This window comes from Cavia porcellus, unplaced genomic scaffold (genome assembly GCF_034190915.1).
Source record: "Cavia porcellus strain 051 isolate PalLab524CR breed Dunkin Hartley unplaced genomic scaffold, mCavPor4.1 scaffold_4, whole genome shotgun sequence".
Taxonomy (NCBI): domain Eukaryota; kingdom Metazoa; phylum Chordata; class Mammalia; order Rodentia; family Caviidae; genus Cavia; species Cavia porcellus.
The window spans coordinates 97,362,735-97,385,139 of record NW_026947487.1 but is presented as its reverse complement, the minus strand read 5'-3'; the positions used below and the strand labels follow the sequence as shown (position 1 = coordinate 97,385,139).

Genomic DNA, 22,405 nt, shown 5'->3' with positions numbered 1-22,405 from the left:
ACGGTGTCCAGTTGTCTCCCATATGTACACTGAATTCTCTGTGCTTACTGAAGAACTGATTTAAAATTCTCTCATCAGTTATAAATAAAAGAACTGTCACTATTCTTCTGTAATTTGAATTTCTCTTCATCATGCTTTTTTTATTCCAGGATGGCTTACCTCAGAAAAATCATCACATTTTTGTGTCAAGATATTTATTATTCTTTGTGGAAAAAATAGTGCACCTTTTTTTCTCATGTTTCAAGTTTAGAGTTGGTGCCAAGTTTTTGATTTGTAATTATTTGAAGAAGACTTTCTTCTTTTAAATACATGTTTGCCAAAACAGCTGCTCATTTATTTCTTTCTTTTCTTCCCCCCCCCCCCCCCCGCTAGGAAAATTTCCTCTTGCTCTTTATTTAGATACTGACCATGTTTCATGCTGAGTTTTCTCACAGTGACATCTCTCTAAACCTCTTGTTGTCAAAAACACCAATACTTTGCTCTCTGGATGGTAATCTGTCAGTGAGTGTCCTGTAACCACTTAAACTTTTTCTCCTCAGCAGAAATTTCTTTACAAATTTTTCCTTTCCTAACAAAAGAATATTTTATTTTGGTAAGAATACTTAACATGAGACCTACCATTTTAATATAGTATGAAATTCAGTCTTGTTCATTAGAAATGCAATGTTGCATAGCAGATTCTAGATCATAGTCATCTTGTTTAACTGAAACTTGATACATATTGATTAGTAAATTTCTCCCTAACCCTCAGTCCTGAGCCATCCCCATTTCACTTTTTATTATGCATTTGAGTAGTTTAGTCAGACAAGTGGAGTCAGGTAGCATTTGCCTTTGTGAGACTGGGTTATTTCATTCCACACATATTCTCAAGGTTTTCTCCTTGTTGCATATTCCCCAAGAATAGCTACTCAAGTACTGGGAGTTGGGCATCTGTTGAAGGGAGTTGCACAAACTGATGAAATACTAACATAAGAAAATGATATATATATTATGTAGCAAACGAGGGCTCAGTTCAGCCTGTGCAGTAAACAGAAGCATTTAGCAGCATTTGGCAAAGATTCGCCATAGGAGCAGCTGCAGAGTGGAAGGAAGCGAGGCCCAGAAACATGGTGGGGTAAGAGTAGCATGTGTAGTTATAACAACTCTAGGGCTGAAGGCATTGCTCAAATCCAAGAGTACTTTATTTAAGTGGGTCCAAAAAATGTTGTTTGGGGACAATCATAGCCACATAAGAGATCTGTGGATACAGGCAAGAAACAGCATCATTTACTCTCTTCTCTGCCCAGATAGAAGCGGACCTCAAAGAGTAGGTAAAAATGCCAGTGACAGGTGTAGAGTCCAGGAATAAATCCTGACATGTCTTAAACAGGACCTTAACGCCATGAATAGTCAGACTGGAGTTCTCAGCAGAGTAGCAGTAACACTGAGTCCTAGGCAGTGGGATTCCCAGGAAATGAGGCACAGACCTGCGATGTGAGGAACAAGGCCACAGATGAAGCATAAGGCGTGTGTTATAGTATCTTTTCCCCATTTTTGTCTTTTGAAATTCTACCTACATTTTTCTGGATCTTGGTCTCTTCTTTCTCAGTGAAGTGGCCCTCTCATCTTCAACATACTTTTGACCCCTTTTTCTGTTTATGTGTCATTTGCTTAATGAATTTACTTTCTCTGGAACTGTGTCACTTTCTCTGTGTAGATTTGTTAGATCAACTCTCTGTCAAGGGCTGAATTCCTCCTCCCTTTGTGAGTGCTATCTGAGCTAGGACACTGGGAATTAAATCATGCAGCCATCTTACAATACCCAGATGTAGAAGATGAAAGTTAGGTTTTGGGCTTGAGGAGAGTCCAAGGAAACCTTGTGGTTGAATTCAGAAGCAGGAATGTTTCTCTGGTTTCTCGGGATGCCTACTTGAGTTAAAAGGATGGGCATTTCTGTCATAGATATCTGACCACGAAAGCAGCAAGTTCTTCTTAGCAGAATCTGTGGCTTAGAGTACCTGTGCTTTATCCTTCTTTCTTCATCTACTCTTTGGTTGATTGGGACAGTTGTAGTTTGAAGCAATGTGCTCCTAGAGAGTAACACTGTGGAGTCCTCTCTGCCCAATCAGTGGTGCCATGCACTACAGATTTAGCTTTCCAGTAAATCTCTTTAGAAGGAGATGCAATTTGTCAATAGTTTGTAAAGTCCCTGAGAGCAAAGGCAGAACACAGCCCTAGACACATACAATTTTCTTAGAAAAATATTATGCCTCTAACAATACAGAGCCTCTTCTTGAGTAACATAGTCAATCTCTTTGATAATGATTACTTCATGAGGTACAACAGAGCTCTCTCCTGTTAGACTGGCTCCATTTGTTAGGAGATATTTATCACCAGGTTGCCTTCCTACAGTTCTCCACACTGCTTGAATTTTATTACTTATTAGCACCTTTTTTGAAGATTTAGGCAGGGGAGAATGTAAAGCGAAATTCTGTCCTTAGGTGAAAAAATGTTACCAGCGAGAAGTTTGAAAATCATGATTCATTCATTTGGGGACTAATTCCAAGAGTTGGGCACAGTAAGACCATCTGTAGAAGGATGAGGACTCTTTTTCTAAGCAACTGTGGAAAGAACTGCTCATGCTTGAATGGAGAATGCTAAGGTCTGTAGGGAAATGCCTATGGTCTAAAACTACATGAACCTCCTAGTTCCTGGAGGCCAAAGAATGTGTTTAACAACATTGTTAATATTTGACTACTGCAGAAATCCTAGTCTTCACTAATATTTCTTAAATAGTTGCCTTATAGAAAAAGGGTTAGCTGCATTCTGAGCATCTGTAGAGAATAAAATTTAGAATTCTAGAAATAGATTTTATCATAGTGTGAAAGGGTAGAAAGGTAAACCTCCCAAGTGGGTGATAAATAGCTTCAGAAATACTCTACTCCCTTATTGCTTTATCTGGACAGTGGAAGCAATAATACTGACATCATGAAGATGTGAGAAATAGGCTGTCAAAAATGGATGTAGCACATGGCACAGCATCTGCCACATAGTAGACCTTCAATGAACATAAGGGATTAGTCTATGGTAACTACCAGGTTCTCCCACCAATGGACAGAGATATTTCCAGCAGAGAGCTAATGGACAATTCTGGACTTGAGAAAAATATTCTTGTGGGACTCATCTGACTAGGAGAGTCCACACCATTTTCCTTCCCATGACTGTGGCATTCTCATCCTCTCTCCTGGATAGTTGGGTACTACAATTTCTACACAGGGACTTCAGCCCTGTAGCTCCATTCATTCTGCGACTTAATATATACCTTATTTGCCTGTTGGAATCGGTCATTGTCTCTCTTTCCACCAAAATCACTATCCTCCTGCAAAGGGGCTAAAGTCAGTGTCCTCATAGGTCAACATCACAGAATCTCATTGGGTTTGGGGGGAAAAAAACTCCCATGAAAAGGTGCCTTTGTAGCATTAGGCAGATTTCGTATAGCTATCAGAGAAAAGGAAAGAATCACATATCTTTTCTGTAATAATAAAATATGATTTACATTTATCTCCAATTCACATTGCTAATGTTTTTTTATTTTATTTATTTTTAAATTTTTATTTTATTTTATTATTTTTTTTTGGCTTTTTCTTTCTTTTTTTTTTTTTATCAATATGGGGGATTGAACTCATGAACACCTGCTTGCAAGGCAGGTGCTTATGCCACTGAGCTAAATCCCCAGCCCTAAATTTTTATTTTAAAAGGATAAAACAGAATAAAACCAATCAAAACAAAGCAGTCTAAGAGGGGCAGGCCTAAAAACATTACAAAATCAAGAATAGTTACCATAATGTTTTTCAGTGTCTTCAAAATAATTGCAGACATCTTTGAACATAGTAAAAATCAAATAGAACAGAATAGAATAGAAACAATAAAAACAAAATAGTGAATGCAATAAAGAACTTCAAAACAAGCCTATAGTAAATCCCAAACTGTTATCATAAAATATTTTTTTTATCTTTGAAATAGCTGCTCCTGCAATTGGTTTTGACATAATCAAAACAAAAGAGAGTAAAACCCAACCCAACAAAATAATGGAAATGATACAGGACTTCCAAAACAAGACCATAAGGAATCAACAATGGCTACAATGCTTAGAAAGAGATCTCCTCTAGATATCACACTGTGTACCACTTTCCCCTAAACCCATGGTCAGATCACTGGCCCTAGACCAGTGCAATGTTAGTGAAACACCAAAGCACCACAGGCATCCCATTGCATTTCAACTCCATAGATATCATCACAGCCTGTGCTTCTCCTGATAAGACTGGCACTTATGGCGGGGTGGAGAGTGGGGTGGGGGTGTGGATATGCTACTTCTTGTTTGCCAGTCTGTGTACTGGAAGGGGACAGGATCTGCTGTTCCAATCCAGCAAGGATGTGTTCATGGCACTGATTCCCAGACTGGGTTTGCTTGCTCAGTGATGTGTCCTTTGTTCTTTCTACTCCTGGTCTGTACATTGCTAAAGTTTAAAAGCTAGATCTGCCTCCACCTGCTGACCACTACCCAAGGGCTCCTTCTTGCAGGTAGGCAGCCTGCTTGGGCAGAAAAAACAAAACAGATCTGTCTTCACCCTGCCGGGCCCCCACCTCTGGTTACTCCTTCCTGCCAGCAACCTGCACAGTTACCATAACAGAGACTCAGACAGATTTACCTCTGCCTGCTGGCTGCTGCCACCAGAGGACTCCTTCCTGAGGGCAGCCTGTGCTAGCAGAAAAGGCCAAGTGTCTGCCTCCACCTGCTGGAGGCCGCCACCAAAAGGCTTCTTCTTGGCAGTCAGCCTGTGCTGGCAGAGAGAGCCAGCAGATCTGTCTCTGCCCTGGCTGAAAGACTCTTTCCTGCAGGCAGCCAGAAGGAGCAGGGACTTCAACCAGGTAAACCTCATACACCTACAGGCCACCATTGGAGGTCCTTGGTTCCTTTTGGTAGCCATTACTCACTGGAACAATCAGAGAAATACATCCTTGTGTGCCTGCCACCATTGTGAGAGTCCCAGTGTAGATACACAGGCTTGTGTGACACACACCTGGTTGTTGGGGACACCCCAGCATAGCTCCACAGGTCTGGAGAAGCCCACTCTACACTCTGCTATCTCCCTGTAAATCTGAGGTCAGAGGAACCCAGGTGCCTGTCCTATTCCCTTAAAGCATGGAGGAGCAGCAAGGTAGAAAGTGTCTGGGGTGTCACAACCAGCTTATTGGAAGGAGCCCAGGAAATCCCAGACCTCAAGCCCACACAGAATAAGTCTGGGAGATACAGTCATGGAACAAAATGGAAATCACATATCTGAAATCTCTGAGAGAAAATCAACAGAAGTAAAGAAACAGCTTCATGATATTATAAATCAATAAAACAAGAAATAATGTCTCAGGTAAAAGAAGAAATCACAAAGATAGTGAAATAATTGCTTAGCATATCTAAAAAAGACATAGATAAAAAGAAGAAGCATAGGAAAATGATGTAAACCTTGAATGAACAATAAAGAAAGGAATTACAATGCATGAAACAGATTCAAAGAGATACCCAGGAAATTAAAAAAAAGTCAATTGAAAGCTCTCAAAACTGCTTAAAAGAGACTGGATAGACTTTAAAATCTTAAAATAAGATTACAACTAGCAATCATGAAAGATCTCCTAAAAAATAACAAGGAAACAGGAAATAACAATTCAACAGTTGCAAGATGACACAAACAAGCATAATCTAAGAGTGACAGGTATCAGTGAAGAAGCAGGGGTCAACACAAATTGAATGAAAAGGCTATTTACAGAAGTAATAGTGAAAAAAAAATTCCTGAACATGGGAAAAGGATCTGGCATACAGATAAGTGAGGCATATAAGACTCCAACTAGCCATAACCAAAGTAAATCTACACCCAACATACAAAAATCAAGATCCCAGAAACCCAGCACAAAAACGGAATATTTAAAGCTGTTAGAGATAGATCACCTACAAAGGAAAACCAATCAAAATCATAGTAGACTTGTTAATATAAACCATCAAGTCAAGAAAAAGTTTATAGTGAAGTGTTTCAAGTCCTGAGAGAAAACAACTTCCAACCTAGATTAATGTATCCTGCAAAACTATCTTTCAGCATTGATGGAAAAATAAGATAATTCCATGATGAAGAACAAATGAAGGAATTCATAGCCACCAAACTAACCAGAGAGTGCTAAAGGATATTGTAGAGAGAGATAAAGGTGACCATGGTTCCAGGAACAGCAGCAGAGGAGGATCACCAAACAAGACAGCAACTGAATGAAGGGGAAAATGGAGGGCCAACAACAGGAGGATAGCATGGCAGAAACAAACCAATGTATTCTGGTCATCACCATTAATGTTGATGGCCTCAATTCAGCAATAGAAAGAAATGCAAGAAGAGTGAATCAAGAAATAAGATCCATCAATGTACTGTATAGAAGAAACACATTTAACTGGAAAGGAAATTCATAGAATGAAAATCAAAGGAGAGAAAACAATTGCTCCATGAGACAGGAGGTCACAAAAATAGCAAGGGTAGCTTGCACATCAACCACAGAATGGATAAGAAAGATATGGTATTTTCACATACATTGGAAAGCTACCTGGCTATAAAGTAGAATAATCTCGTGGGCCTTGTAGGTAAATGGATGGAATTGGAGATCATGTTCATGGGCAAAACAGTTTGAGCTTGTGTAAGAGAAGTCTGGCATAAAAAACAGAAGGATTTAATGGGATCCAGAAAGCAAAATAGTTACTGTAAAAGTAATAGGGGAAGAGACCTAGGAGGGAAACGTGGTAACTACTGCTAATTTCTTTCTTCTTCTTCTTTTTTTTTTTTTTTTTTTCATTTTTCGTTTTTTATCGGTACCAGGGATCTAACCCACGACTGCCGCCTGCTTGCCAGGCAGGCGCTTATGCTACTGAGCTAAATCCCCAGCCCCACTACTGCTAATTTCTTACTGTCTTGTCTTGAACTCTTGTATTGTTTTCACAATTTTGTTAGGTTTGACTTTTTTCTGTATTGTTTTGTTAGGTTTTACTGCGTCTGATGGCATGGACTGCTGTTTTAAACATAATTTGGTATATTATGTTAATCATGGTTGGTTTACTATTATCTTATTTTGAAGTCTTACAATGCTTTCATTCATTTGTTTAACTGATTTTATTCTGTGTGTTTTGTCTGATAATATTATGTATGATAGTATGAACATCTATTTTGAAGAAAAATGACATTATGGTAGCCATTGCTGATTTTCTATCATTTTGTTTTGAAGTCCTATCCTGATTTTATTCTTTTCTTTTGATTGGTTTTATTCTTTTGTGTTTTATTTGATTTTATGTGTGGTAGTATGGACAACTTTTTGAAGCAAATGAGATGTTAGAGTAAGCATTGTTCATTTCCTGTTATCTGGTTATTCAGTCCTGTAAGTGTTTCATTCTTTTGATTTGTTTTATACTATTTTGTTATGTTTGATATTGTGTGTGAAAATATGATCAACCATTTCAAAGAAGACAAGAGACATTATTGTAGCCACTCTTGATATCCTGTTGTCTTGTTTTGAGGTCCTGTTGCTTGCATTGTTCTGTTCTGATCTGCTTTGTTCTGTTTTATTTTGCTTTAAAATTAAAAATTAAAAAAATATTTAAAATGCAAAGCTTTTAAAATTAGCTAACAACATCTAAATTGACACTGGTGTCAGCATTTCTTCATACTTGTCCTCACGTGTGCAGCCTACATTACACTTTTATAAAGGTCCTCCCACTCCATGATCTCATTCTAGCCTTGTGTTGGAGGCCAGCGAGGTCAACCATCATTCCTCTTTTTCTTCATAAAAGAAAACAGACTCGAGCGAGGCAAAGTGAGATGTCAGTTGTCAGTGGTCCCACGGTCTCCTGAGCGGCAGCCTCCTCCCTGTGCCAGGAGATTATGGGCACTGAAGCAGGAATTTACTAGCCTGCTGCTAGAGCGAGACAAGGAGTCTGTTAGGTATCAAGATATCACAAGTGGTTTCATTTTGTCTTTATTTTTATTGTGGAGCAGAGTTATTTTTCAGAGAGGAATTTTGCTGCATCCAGCTCCCTGTTTTGTTGGGGAATATAGGGCCCGAGGTGCTGCTGTCCACACCCATTGTCACCCTTCATCTCTTGGTTTTTTAAAATTTAGTTTAATTTTATTAGTATATGTGTGCAATTCATGCAGTTTGCAATCCTCTGAGGAATGGTTGCATGTGGTGGAGGGCAGCAGAAAGGGAATTAGAGAGGAAAAAAAAAAAAACCAAGCAGTAACATTTCTTGATTTTTGAGAGTATTCTGCTAATCACATTTGGAGAGCTGCCCATGCTGCCCGTGCTGCACAGCCCTTCATTTCAGATGGAAAAATTGAGGTCAGGATTATTGGATCTTGCACAGTGAGTTAGTGGCAGGTCTTTGAGTGCTTAGCGCAGTTTTCTTTGTATACCTTCTATCATCACACAGATGCTTTATGGTTCAGATAATGAGTTTTAGTGCTGGCTAATAGAACTTTTTGCAGTGATGGAAAAACCCACTTGGAATGAGATGATCATACTGAGAATTTCAAATGGGATTAGCATATGGAGAAATTTTGTGTAAAAACTAAATTTAATTTAAAACTCAAAAGCCACAGGAATCTAGCTACTATCCTATTATACAGTATGATTCTAAAGCACTATGTCTCAATTTTGGATGTACATTGGAATAACCTGGAAACTTCACAGACACTGTATTCTGGGTTCTCATGATTTTTTCTTGGTGTAAGATAAGGGCATAGGGTGTTCAAGGCTTCCTTGGTAATTCTGATGGTCAGATCAGATGTAGAAACAATAATCTACATATTCAGTTCCATGTAGGCAGACATAATATTACTTCTCCACTCCACTGTCCCTGGTCAGAATCAATTCAGTGAGGATTCAGCTATCACCCAGCATCTCACAGAGTTAATATAACAAGGGGAAGAAGATGCAATCAAGGGCAAAGAATGACTGAAAATGTTATGATTAAATTTTAGGAAAGGACAGTATATTCCAAAGGAAGGGAAATGTTCATTTCTTTCGGAAGGAGGACAGTGGGAGAGGGGTATCCTCATGGTAATGATTCAGGTATTAAATTAAAAATAAGTTATTTCTGTTTCTAAAACAATAGATGTTTCTGTGAGGTCAGTAGAAATTCATGCCTGTAATTCTCAATAGGATTAACCTGGGATTATAGAAAATCTAATTAACTGAACCATATCATTTGAGACCCACAAAAGGCACTTGACAGTGCTATTGAAAATCCTGCCTATCTGAGAATGCTTGGTAAATGCCTCAAAAGATCTTTCACATACAAGGTTCTTGACTAATTTGCTACATCTCATTATTTTTCTGTTATCCTTCACATTTTCAAAGAGCCCATTTCTTCTGATAAAAGGCGTTGATACATTGAAAAGAAAGAATTGGGCTTCAAAGATTGTATTATTTGAAGCAACAATAAGATAATTATGAGGCTGTTGTTGATATCTGCTTTCTAAAAATGAAAGGGGTGGGACATCTTCTACATCTAGATATAAAAATACTCATTAAAAATGTAATAGAGTTTTACTTGCTTTCAGCATGATGGAGTGATACGAGTAGTTACATTAGGAAAGAGTCTTTCTGAATAGCCTGCCTAGACTTGGAAAAATCGAGTTTTCCATAATTGGAAGAAATATGACTCCCTGGATGCCTCATTCCTATTTAGTGGCATCCACACCTTCTGATTGAGCTGAGAAGATACATGTGGATCTCTGATGGAAGGGAGGGTCATCGGATGCACTTCTCAAAATTCGAAAGCCTCTGGGCATTATTAATTTGAAGCATTCTCTCTCTTGCCTGCAATAATTATTTCAAAAGACTACATCAAGCTTTTGTCAGTTATTAAGGCCACTTTGAGACAGTTCCTTCTTCACTGCTTATAAATAAAAAGACTGTTTGACAATGGTTCTCTGCATATTCCAAAGAGAATATGTAGGTTATTGTCTCCAGTCCTATTCTCTAAAAAGTTATTTAAGGGGTCTTTTCCCTTTAGTGAAACTGAGCCATTTGTTTTTACAGAAATGGTTTAAGAGGGAGGACCTCTTTAAAAGTAGGTTTTGGGGAGAGATGGTTAGGTAGACCTATAAAAATTACCTTTTACATGTTTAGACTTACTCCCCTCCCCTTTTTTTCCATATGCTAAATGTTAAGATTTCTCTCACATTGATTCTCGGTGAGTTATTCACCTCTGTATATAATGTTTTCTGTTTGCCTATTGAAATTAAAGACTAGTAGCTCAAGGTCCCTACCTTGTCATCTGATTCTGATCTTTGGAAACTTACCAATGTAACAAAGTCTCTAAAATTGACAGGGAAATGCTCGCATTGACGATAACTGTTCTGGGAAGACCATTGGAACCAACATTTGCGTGTCTATGTCCATTGGCTTCACAGAGTAAAATGTTTACATCTTACATGATTTGTTTCCAAATCAGTTTTTCTGTTGAGAATTAGAATGGTGTTATGATCCTCTCCCTTTGTTACAGTTATGTTATCCTCAGTCAGTTAATTTTCCTATGCCCTCTGTAACTCATTTCTAGAATTGCCCATTTCTCCCACTTATGTTATTTTTCTAGTTCATAATTCCTCTAACCTGAGCTATTGTGATGCCTTGAAGAAGTCTTCCTGAGTAGATATTCTTTTCCATCAAGATGCTTTGGACTCTTCTATTTCTGCACTGCCCCTGTGTGGCTAGCAGCCCATTGAAATATGACTAGTCTGGGCTATGCTTTAGGTGATGCTATGGTTGAAATCAGAACTTTCTTCAAAAGCCTCAAGTGTTCAAAGGTGGTACTTTTATTAGGTGAATGGATTATAAGGCTACCAATATTGACTCAGGACAGGAAACAGAGTCTGGTCCAAAGAGGTAGGAGCCTGGGCAAGGAAATGGAAAAGAATATCTTCTTCACTGGCTCCTTGCTTGTTTTTTGGTTACCATGACATGAGCAACCTTTCTTTCACTGTCCCCTCTGTCATCCTGTTTCTCTCTTATAGCCAGTGGACCATGAACCGAAACAATGAACCAAAACAAACCTCCCCCCCGCTAAACTGTGGGTATTGGGTATTGTGTCCCAGAAATGGAGGATTAATTAAGACTGGTATGGAATACACACTGGACAAAAAGAAATAAGATAGGTCAGTGATCTATATATGCACTGCATGTTAAAATGATATAACTTGGAGTAGATTAAAGAAATTATGTCATTAAAATTAGTTTCACCACTCTCTGAGCTAAGAACCATGTCTTCTACAAAATTCCAGTTACACATGTGACACATCTTATATATTTATTAGAGCACTAGGCTACTGTATCTCAGCCCCTCATACATGTCTTTCATTACATTTAGCAATGTCTATTAGAAGTATTTGCTTCTAGTTTCCCTTTAATTGATAGTGAAACCCCAGAGCTCTTCATGAAGCAAATACTACACTGTACCCTTGAGCTCTTTTCAGGGCTCCCATATAGATTTATATTTCCTTGTAAATTGGACAACACCCTGACTGATCTTTAGCTGCCTACTGCATAACAAGGCTGTGTTCTGCATCACGTAATGAGTAGTAAAGGAAAGCTCTTGCTTTCATAGACTCCCGCTTGCTTGAATGCTCACCATGTGGCAGGTGGTATACACAGCTCTCTCACTGGATTGCTTCTTTTCATCTTAGAACACCTTTTTGACACTAGTCCTATTGTATTGCCATTTTTTTTAAGTGTGGCAGCTTGGAGACTCATGGAGGCTGAGTCAAAGATTCAGTTGAGCTCTAATCCTCCAACCCTTTTGACTTTTAAGACTTTTCTTAACTGTCTTGCCATAGCTGCTACACCTCACTTTAGTTTCTCTTGTGTTGCATTGGTATGGATTAAATAGGAAGTAGTCCCAAGAGGCTCATGTATTGAGAACTTCATCCTCAATTCAGCAATTCATGGTGATAGGCCTAGAGGGGTGACTGGATTGCAAGAGCGCTAACCTCATTAAGTAACCCAGAACTGGCTGTTGTGGAAAGTAAGCTTATAGGACAGTGACTCGGTAGGCTAAATATGAGCCATGCTCCTTGCCTCTCTGTCTGGCTTGCTCACTCCCTCTGTGCTCCATGAGGTGAGCAGCTTTTCTCTGTTGCATCCTGTTGTCCCAATGCTCTGCCTCACCGCAGGGCAGGCCTAGAAATAGTGAAGACAGCTACCATAACCTGAGACATTTGAAGTCATTAGCTAGAATAAGACTTTCCTCTTTGTAGTTGATTTTATCAGGTATTCTGTCACAACAATGGAAAACAGACTCTGACATCTCAGAGTCCACTGGATCTCCTGGTCAGAAATCTTTAATGGATTCCCACTCTTAGTAAGCACCTTTGTTCTCAATCCTAGGAAGCAAGGCTTGTTATGTTAGCAGGGCTTTTGTATTGAGCAGGATCAGCTGGCAGTGTTCCCAGTGTATTCCATTTAACTGAGGCTCCTGGCACTGTGTGAGTTCACATTCCACCAGCTGACCCCAGAACATCACAATTGCATGAACACCTCCATTCACTGAAGATCAGTCTGTAATCAAAGTACAGACACACAGACTCATGGAAACATGAAAAATCCCTAGTAGGCAAAGTCCAGCCTCCCACTTGGTAGAAGAAGAAACAGTCCTTGAGGAATAAGTATTCGTTTTAAGGTTTTATAACTATTCACTCACAGAACCTATGCAAAGGCAGAGGCATCTTGATTTTTTATCTATAGAGATTTCTTTGCCCTATGTTTTGTAGAAATTCAGAGAGGAAGGCATTTTCTAATGTTGAAGAACTCATCTCCATATATTCCTAACTTTCATAGTTATTGTAGTTTGCTAGCTTTGTTGTTTTAGTGATACAACAAAACACTCAAGTTAGCTCATGTGCTGGAAGTTTATTGTCATCTGAGGAATAGACCAGTGTGGGTGGCCTCAGAGAAATTCAGAAACAGAAGATCAATCAGCAACTCAAGGGCAGTGCCAGACTGCCAAGGTCTTCAAAAAAACAGGGCACATATTTGCATGACTTAGGCAAAAGCTATATTTAATTCTTTTTGTTTTCTACCTGGCTTGTTCATAGCTTTGACTTCTCTGAAACCTGGGACACTGGATGTCACTTTGTGGCTTCTCTATCTCTGAGGAGCCTTAAATCCTGCATGTTTCAGCTTCCTCACTGGAGAGGACTCCTGCTTTCTTTTATTCAAATTCCCCAGAGAATCTTACTCACTTAGCTTACCATTTGGAGCCAGGTTACACAGGCTCAAGCAATCAGTGATCAGAGTTGGTTTAAGATTTGCTTGTCACTGGTGTGGGCATGGTTTACTCAGCCATGCCTCAGAGCAGAGTGAGATGAGGCTTCATGGGAGCATGGAGTTTACTTAGAAAAGGCTGCAGCAGGCAGGTATCAGGAGACAGGACCAGGAGACAGGATGTCACCTCCAGAGGTACGGATGCTAACCCCTCTGTGCTTTTGCTCAGTCCTATTTGCACTGATTAAATCATACCATCATTCATCTACTTAGATCAAAGTCTCTCTGTTGTTTGAGGATGACCTACAGATTAGAGCTATGTCGACACTTAAGCATCTCCAACTTCCCACCCCAGTCCGGCTCTGTGGAAAGTTCTTGCCAAATGAAGGAATGGGCAAATACAGAAAGCGCTGTACATGTTTACTGCTCAGAGACAAAGGGAAGTTTATATGTAGGCTTTTTGTATCTCAAATGATGGTACCTTACGTAAAGCATCTGTTTGGCATTGCCTCTTTGCCCTAATCTTCCCTGAGGCAGTTTAATGCATGTGAAGGAAACATTCAAAATGAAATGTACCTCTCTTTCCACACATTTATATCCAACATTTATTCATAGTCAGAGATAACATGCTGATAGTGTTATTTCCTGTATGTGTTGATGTATTTTATCCATCTCAATGTTTAACATTTTAAAATATTACAGTGAGAAAAGGACTGTCTGATGGATCGTATAGAACATGCATAATAAATGCTTCATTGCACACATTGTACATAATAATTTTATAATTTGAAGATGGTTTAATTACTCAAAGAGATATATAATCACAGAATGATTCTACAACTCTGGGGTCTGGGGTCTTACACTTGAATCCAGTGTTACCTTGTGGCCATGAGACTCTAAACATAGAAAGTCCAGCATACATACCTGGAGAGTGTGTGGAATTCACATATCTCAAAGGTGATCACCAGGATCAAATAAACTTAGGAATCTGAGTTGATCTTTGAGGATGATCATACAGTTTGTTTGTATTGAAGAACACGAACATGACCACTTAGGGGATGAGAGCTAGATCAAATAATCCACAGCCAAGGTTGGGTTTTGCAATCATGCAGACTTGAATTTGAATTGTAGCACTTCCAAAAGTTCATGCTTTACTAGGGCAAATTATTTTATAAGTGTAAGCTTCACTTTTTTCACAAACAAAATCTAAATTATACTACATACAGTGATGTTTGAAGACCTGGTAAAGGGTTTGGGCAATGCCAACCCCTAAGCATTGCCCAAACTGGACTTCAGACCAGGTTATCATGACACACAGGTCAGGAATGATGTTTCCTCTTTCAAAGTTGAGTTCCTGTAGTTCTCTTTTCTCCAGAAGCAAAAGATTATTCTTCCCTAAAGATTAGCGCAGTCCACTCCCCTCTAGAGAGTACCCCATTTTTTGCCAAGGAACCTAATTTATTGCATACTGTAACATTTGGCTTTGGTACTAGATGGTAGAACAATGTATACCATAACCTTTTTGCAGTTTCCATTATATATATTTTGTACCTGAAAGAAGTAATTACTCAAAGCTTACTCCTTGCTCCAAGTGTAGAAATCAGGGGTGGAGACTTGTGATTCAGTAATTCTTGTGATACTTCCTCTCCCTTTTCCCTATGATTTTCCCAGCCAAGGCATAATTCCTGTGATTTGACTTGAAATAGGAAACCAGCTCAGTACTGAGTGATGAGATCTGAACGGGAATAAAATATGCTTGAATTAATTTGCATAATAGAATCCGATTGGTTACAAAGCTGTGTTTGTTGGAGGGAAGACCAGAGTCCCTGAGCTCATCAACAAGGGCACATTACAGATACAGAATGGGATTTTGAGTTCTGGTGTGGGCCTGGGTAATATTCTTAATGTAATGATAACTTGTCTTTAGCTGTAAATTAGCTACCTGGAAATAAAAAGAATGGGTCAGCCTGTCTGATCCTTCAAGCTCTGCAGGGAGGAGAAAGCTGAGAAATCAAATCCGCTTGCTTTTTGCAAAGTGCTTTCGTCTTTCTTTCTCTAACCAATAACAATTTTCAGCAGGAGTCCAAATATACTTAAACACCCATATATGTCATTTTCTTTCACAGAGACAAAAGCAGGCGTAGCAAGAGAGTTTTATGCCCAAGGCACAGTAGCCTATGACGGGCTATCTGCTCTCAAGATAGAGAGGTGAGCCTTCCACTTAGAGCTGGTGGTTTTGCAAATCCATTTTCCTGTCATGTTATTACTCCTGTGACTTTCAACAACATTTATTTTTCCCTCCTAGCAATGTGCTCCCATCATAAAATAAAGTACTCCTATATGTTTCAGCAGAATCCAAATGCTTAGGCATCTTGGCATATTGCTGGAAAGTACTGTAATAGAAGAATGTCCAAGAACTACCTTGGGGGACTTTATTAAAACTAATTAGAACATTGATGTATTCCCCCAATTATTACCAACATCAAGGTCTTCTTAGGAGGGTGGTCTCTTATTAATTTTCATGTGTGATTCCTGTAAAACCTCCAGCCCTAAGTACAGCAATCTGTTCTCTAGATCCTAGAAGTATTTCTTTTAAACAAAAGTGAAGAAAAGCTCCTTGAATACATCATTTTAACCTATAAAAAACTTAGAAATTCTAAAATAGGGATTTAACATTAAAATACAAAGATTGACTTCCATAAAATATATAGATGAAAACATGGTTTTAGTGTATTGTTGGTGGACTGTGAATTGTTAATCTTTGCTTTGGCCATTACTATGAAATGTTTTCTCTTTCTAGTTAGCTTAATATTTTGGCAGGTGGATCACTCCCCCATCACATGGTAAAACTTAAATTATTATCATGGAAGATATCTTCTCCCCTCTTTAGAAAAGCAATACTGAGTAGAATTTCAGGGACAGAAATACAGAACCAGAATCCAGCATGAAGACTCAGCCTCAGCTCCTTCACTTTCTGGGCTCTTTAACCTTGGGCAAGTTACCTAATTTTGGTACACCACAAACTGTTTACCTGTACAGTGGAAATAACAGGACCACTATTTGGGGAGGTATTGTAAGGGGAGGTATTTTAATGATAAATTGATTCATCTCATGGAAAGCCCTTACAAGAATATTAAGCAGATAATATCTGATGAATGCTTACTATTACTGATATTTTCATCATAGCCATATTACTGGTATGCATTAAATTTCAGTGATGACTTATGTCCCACATTCAGGCAGCTCACGGTTGCCCTTTCTATCATAGTGCCTATATCATTTCCTCACGCACTTCAGAAATAAGATACTATTGTAAAATGGTATTGTCTGTTCACTGGTTTAGAATAGTTACTAGAGTAGTTATAGAGCAGATAGCATCAATTTGAATATCGCCATTACTGAAGCCTCACCTAGCACAAGCTGCTTAATTTATCTAGGGCTCAGTTTCTTTATTTAAAGCAAGAAGATCCAAGATACTCATTTATAAAGTTCTTACAGAATCAATAGATGGGTTAATATTTGTCAAGTTCTGAGAAAAAATAATTTGCTAAATAGATTTTCATTCTGAAAGTGAATAAACAAAAATCTTAAAATTTATCTTGCACAAAACTAAGACTACTCATGAAAATAACGTATATTGCATGCATTTTATAATCACTTAAAAATAAGTCTGAGTAATTACTTTTAAAGGCAAGTTGGCATTGCTATTAATTCCAACATAAGAAAAATAGATTAATTTATCTTTCTGAGAAAGAGTGAGGTTTGCTGTTTATTGGTCATAGGGAAACTCATACACTCAGTATGAAGCTTGAATATTTTATACAAGGGAAAAAAGTTGTCATCTAGTTTCAACACTTTAGCATCAGAAATAATTGTGTTTTACAGCAAAATGGCAGCCAGAAGAAAGAAGTGCAGAAATATCAACTTTAATTAAACCTTTTCTCTCAAACACACTTCACAGTTTATATGCAGGAATAATTTATCACCAGCGAATGAACACTTAATACTTGGCATGGCACATAGTGGACAGAGATCTTGCTGTCCCATCTGCTCTTTCCTTTCTCTTGTTTCTTCTAGAGTTTCCACAGATTCAGCCTTCAGTGTGAACTCATCGTATGTGGTCTAAATCATACATGCAGATTTACGAATGGCCTGTTTTGAGCTCACCGACCTGGTATGGTGGTGTGTGTCACCTGTAATCCCAGAACTCTGTGAGCATGAGGCAGGGGAATAGCTTGGGCAGTTTAGCTACTTATCAGACCTTGTATCAAAATAAAAAGTTTAAAAAGGGCTGTGGACATAGCTGAGGACAAAGGTCTTTTACCTTAATCCCCTGTACCACGACCACCCCCCCCAAAAAAACAATAAAGAATGTAAATTAAAAGAAATGCCTCCTAATCTCTTGTCAGAACTCTCCTAACAGTGAGTACGAGGCCAGAAGTGCTTGCAGAGCATTCTACTCAGTAGCTTCATTTTGCAGAGGAAGGGGCAGAGGGAAATGAACAAGTTCTGTAACATGTTTTTGGCAGGGTCCTGACCAAGTCTTCACTAGGAGAGCTTCTTGTTGCTCCCCATTGCCTCATTTTAGGATCTCTTCTCCCCTGGGGCCCTCTCTGTGATAGTTCCATGAAGCCTGTTTTGCTTGCTAAAAACACCTTTTGATGTATTATTAAAAAGCTGAGTTGAAGGTGAAGCTGTTAAATGATGACACTGCTTTCCAAGGCTCCTCTTCCTCTCCTACAGCTTTTACCACCCCAGAGTGTCTCTGTACAGCAAACGCTGAAATTTTAAACTGCTATTCTTTGAAAAGAAATACTGTCAAAGTGTTACTGAGCACAGCGGTGGACACCTAAAATTTATAATACTTTGCAGCCTCCCTAGATAACAGATTGCCATATTATTATAAGAAAAACAGGAAGATTTGAGTTGACAGAGGCTATGCCCCCAGAAACGAAGGGGTCAGCACCAACAACCTAGAATTTCTCTAATGCCCTCATTTCCCAGACCACTAAGGCCACATGGCTGTAGAATCTTGTGTAACTCTGTTCCTCAATTTCTTTCTTGGAGAAAGTACATTATCGCCCTCTTCTGGGCATCTCTGTTTGCAAGGCCAGGTCACCTTTGTCTGCTGAGATTTGAAGACTTTGACTGCGGTACTCTGGGAAAAGAAAAAGAAACCCAGCTCATGCCTTGTTCCCCACTCTACAGAAGTTTATGATGTCCTCATTTCTCACAGAACACCACACAGGCCCACAGTGATCGAGTGAGATGCACAAAGTCACTTAGATGATAAAACATACAAGTGGTATTCCAACCAAGGTCTATCTTATCTCCATTCAGGACTGAGAACAGTCATTGCCTCCCTCTTTAGTAAATCTCTCCTGACTACTTAGCCTCTGCTACACCAGGGTAGACCTGTGTTCTTTCCTGGGCTTCCATAGTGGCCCAAGTTTCTTTATTTCTAGAACATAATCAGGCCTAGTTATGACCAATTATAGTACCAGATCACTGCAAAAGGTTCTCTTAGAGACTGAGTCTATGGGACCAGGCAATATGCCGAGTGACTTATTAAGGCATTATTCACTGTGCCAAGCTTGCAGTGCTGCTTTTTTCTCCATTTCATAAGTGAGCAAGATGAGCTCAAAGAAGTCAACTTATCCAACCCTGGCAAGTGGTAAAACTACTGCTCACACCTGATGTTTGTAACTGGTAATGGAGTGATGATGAAGCCTGCAGCTAATCGAACCTCTCTCTCTCTCTGGTTGCAGAAGCTGACTGGGGAAGTGGGTATCCCTGACGTGATGTGCTCAGAAAGCGAAGACATTCCATTCAAAGAGAGGTCTGCTTGACACATCGGGAGGCTATCGTCAGAAAGACTGCCACTTGGTTGGTGGAAGGGGTGACGCTGCATTCCCTTGTGCCTACCACATAACCAAAAATGAAGGAGAACTACTGTTTACAAGCCGCCCTGGTGTGCCTGAGCATGCTGTGCCACAGCCAGGCATTCGCCCTGGAGCGACGAAGCCACCTGCACCCCTCATTCCATGGGCACCACGAGAGAGGCAAGGAAGGGCAGGTGTTGCAGCGCTCTAAGAGAGGTTGGGTCTGGAACCAGTTCTTCGTGATAGAGGAGTACACCGGGCCTGACCCCGTGCTTGTGGGCAGGGTAAGGTTGCTTTCATTCAGTACCCGTCCATGTTCCTCCACTATGGAAGAAGTAGCATATGGACACTAGAAGTGAAAAGAACTAACAGGGAAAACACTAGTGATCTGTCATGAATATGCCCCAACATCAGTCTATATACATTCTTCTAATCATTGTCTCCTTGATTCATACACTTACCAATGTTTGAGAATATTTCAAATTTATGTTATACCATAAAAACACACTTGCAGTTGCTGCTTAATAGTCTTCTGAAGTGAGAGTGGTCATAATTTAATCATTTTCCACATAGGGGCCTTCCTCAGATCATAATTTAACTGTCAAATGGATGCCCCCCTTTTTTTCTCAAAGCCTTTGGTGTTCTTTGTGTCATAGCTTTCTCTTTTGTGTGACACACAGATATTTGTTTGTCTATCTTCTTCACTAGATCTCAAGATGCATTGCATCATATATGTGATTTTCATCCCATTTGCTTAAGTAGTTGGCTTATTCTCTAATAAGAATAGGTGTAAATTTATCCTTTTTGCACCAGGGATGGTAAAACCTTGGTAGAATGACTCCAGATGTTCAGCACTGATCAAGTTAAGCATTTTTTGTGTAGTCTGCTCAAAAATAACACAAGTGTAAAGAGTTCAAGGCACACTGGGGAAATTACTTCCCATTATTGTTTGTGGTAAAGCACACATCTATGTTTCAGGTAATATTGAGATTAACTAAGAAATGAAACCCTACTACCCTCAGGTGTACAACTAGGCAGATGGTGACAAAGAAGCTCAGAATGTAGGGAGAAAGAGTTACCTATGTGGTCATAAAAGAAAAACCAAAGTGTGGGGGGGTAATGCAATTCACTGTACGTGATTAGGAATTTGTATTGTAACGTTTAGGAGACGTGAAGGAAGGTTTCGTGAGGAACAGAATAATGTCTAGTGATCTAAAGGAAGAGTGAGACCCATTCAGTAAAGGGGGGAGTGAGATGAGAGACATCAGAGGTGCTTACTGCTGGTCCCAAGGATCCAAACACATTTATCCTAATTTCCCTTAATATGAGAGCAGGACTCTGTAATTATATAATGAACATACTGAGAGAAGGCTCATCATAGCCTCAATAATACTGTTTAGGGTTAAAAACACATCTTCTTGCAAAGATGTACCAAAGGAATTTTAATCATTTATACCTTAACTGAAAGATATGGATACTGTCCTGCAAAGCCAAAATGCAGAGGGATAAATGGCAGAACTAGTGAAGTTGGGGAGATGGGCTACATGTTCAGAGAGGACGCAAAGACCTTGAGTCAGGGAAAAGGTTGGTGGCTTTGTAATGTGTGGGGATTTGTATGCATTATTCTGAGACAATAGAACTTTAGCTTTGAAGCTTTCTTACCAGGGAGTAATGTCTGCTGTTGGATGGCTAGGTGCTAAGGATAGGAGCTGGGGACCCATTTTGTCATCTCTGCAGACCTAGCAACTGCCATGCCTATTAGAAGGGAACATAGGGGAAAAAAAGGAGGCAGAACCCTAACCATTCAAAGTATATGGTGTCCCAAGTTAGACATTAGAAAATAAGTCTAATTTAGTTTGGATGAAAAAGAAAAGTGGCCGGATCTATAGGTCATCCTTTGGAAACAGTGCTGGGGTGGTTCTCTAATATCATTTGCCTTGTCGACATTAAGGTTGAGTAGTTTAAGGTTCCCTGAGAAAAGTAAAATTTGACAAAGCATAGAATTCCAGGTTTCTTATAGCAAATACAGTCTGTCTTGTGCTGTGCTGTCCAGAGCGGGAAGCTGTCCATCCTCCGGATTCGGGAGTTCACTGCTTGCTTCAACATCCTGGTTCCTTCAGAGGGGCTTCTCAGATCATTGTTTGTGTGGAACCTGATAAACATCATTGCCATTTATATACTTCATCTTTGTAAGGATTGAAAAAAAAAAAGGAAATTTATGTTCAGCTTTCTTTTGGGGAGTGGGCTACTGGGAATCGAACTCAGAACCTCATGCTTGCCAGATAAGCAATGTACCGCTGAGCTAATCATGGCTTTATATTCGACTTTCAAACTCGTAAAAAAAATATGAAGTGTATTTTTTAGAATTTTCATGTATTTGACTTACCATGAAATGAATCTCTTTAATTCCTATGAGACAGCCAAATTCATATGTAATAGATGAAGTTCCCAGAAGCTTTCAGTGACTAAGTGTTCCCATGTATTATTTGCTCCTCATTCACAGGACTTACCTCTAACTGCACAGAGACCTGAAACAGGGAATTGAAACAACCAACCTTAAGCTTTCAGGGAAGGATTTAGATTTGGGGTATGGCTGGGTACAGCCTCCATTGAGAAAATCCGTATGAAGGCTGGAGTAATTCTGTCCATTGAGTGTAGGTCATCAAATAACTTCATATCTCACTCAGAACGACCTTATTCTTAGGAAATGTGTCAGTCATAATTTCAGGACAATACACGACTTGTTATAAACACTGAAATGTGAAAATGTTTTCCTACTCAAAAGGAAACCTATACTGTAAATAAATAAATACAATTTATATATACATATATCTTTCGAAGCTGAAGTATTTAATGTTTCAGTGAATCACCACAAATCAATTAGATACCACTTGGGAAGTTGTAATAATACGTGAATTTTAAAAGTAGTTTGTCCAATCTTGCTTTGTAACCATTAGCAAGCTTGCTAGGACTTGGGTTTTTAGTAATAATTAAAGTTACAGTCATAATTATATTTTACTATTAAGTGGAGTTAATAGCAATAATCATTATTGTTTACACTATTTTAATTGCTGTTTAGATAAAACTACTTAGTCTATTTTATAATGGGTTTCCCTCTGTAGCAAGTAGAAAGGAGGGCTTTTTATATTTGGCTGCTCCAGAAAGTTATGAGAATGGTGAAACACCTGCTTATCTTGTCCATA

At 39.1% G+C, this 22,405-nt stretch overlaps 1 protein-coding gene across 3 annotated transcripts in view; it reads left to right on the top strand.

Moving 5' to 3' along the window:
- Cdh11 (cadherin 11) overlaps window positions 1-22,405 on the top strand; it is a 162,552-nt gene that overhangs the window by 90,596 nt on the left and 49,551 nt on the right. For all 3 annotated transcript variants that reach the window (XM_063247445.1, XM_003472044.5, XM_063247444.1), the window contains one exon: window positions 19,089-19,486. In XM_063247445.1, the coding sequence (XP_063103515.1) occupies window positions 19,259-19,486 (228 nt within the window). In that variant the 5' untranslated portion in view covers window positions 19,089-19,258. The remainder of the gene's footprint in view (window positions 1-19,088; window positions 19,487-22,405) is intronic.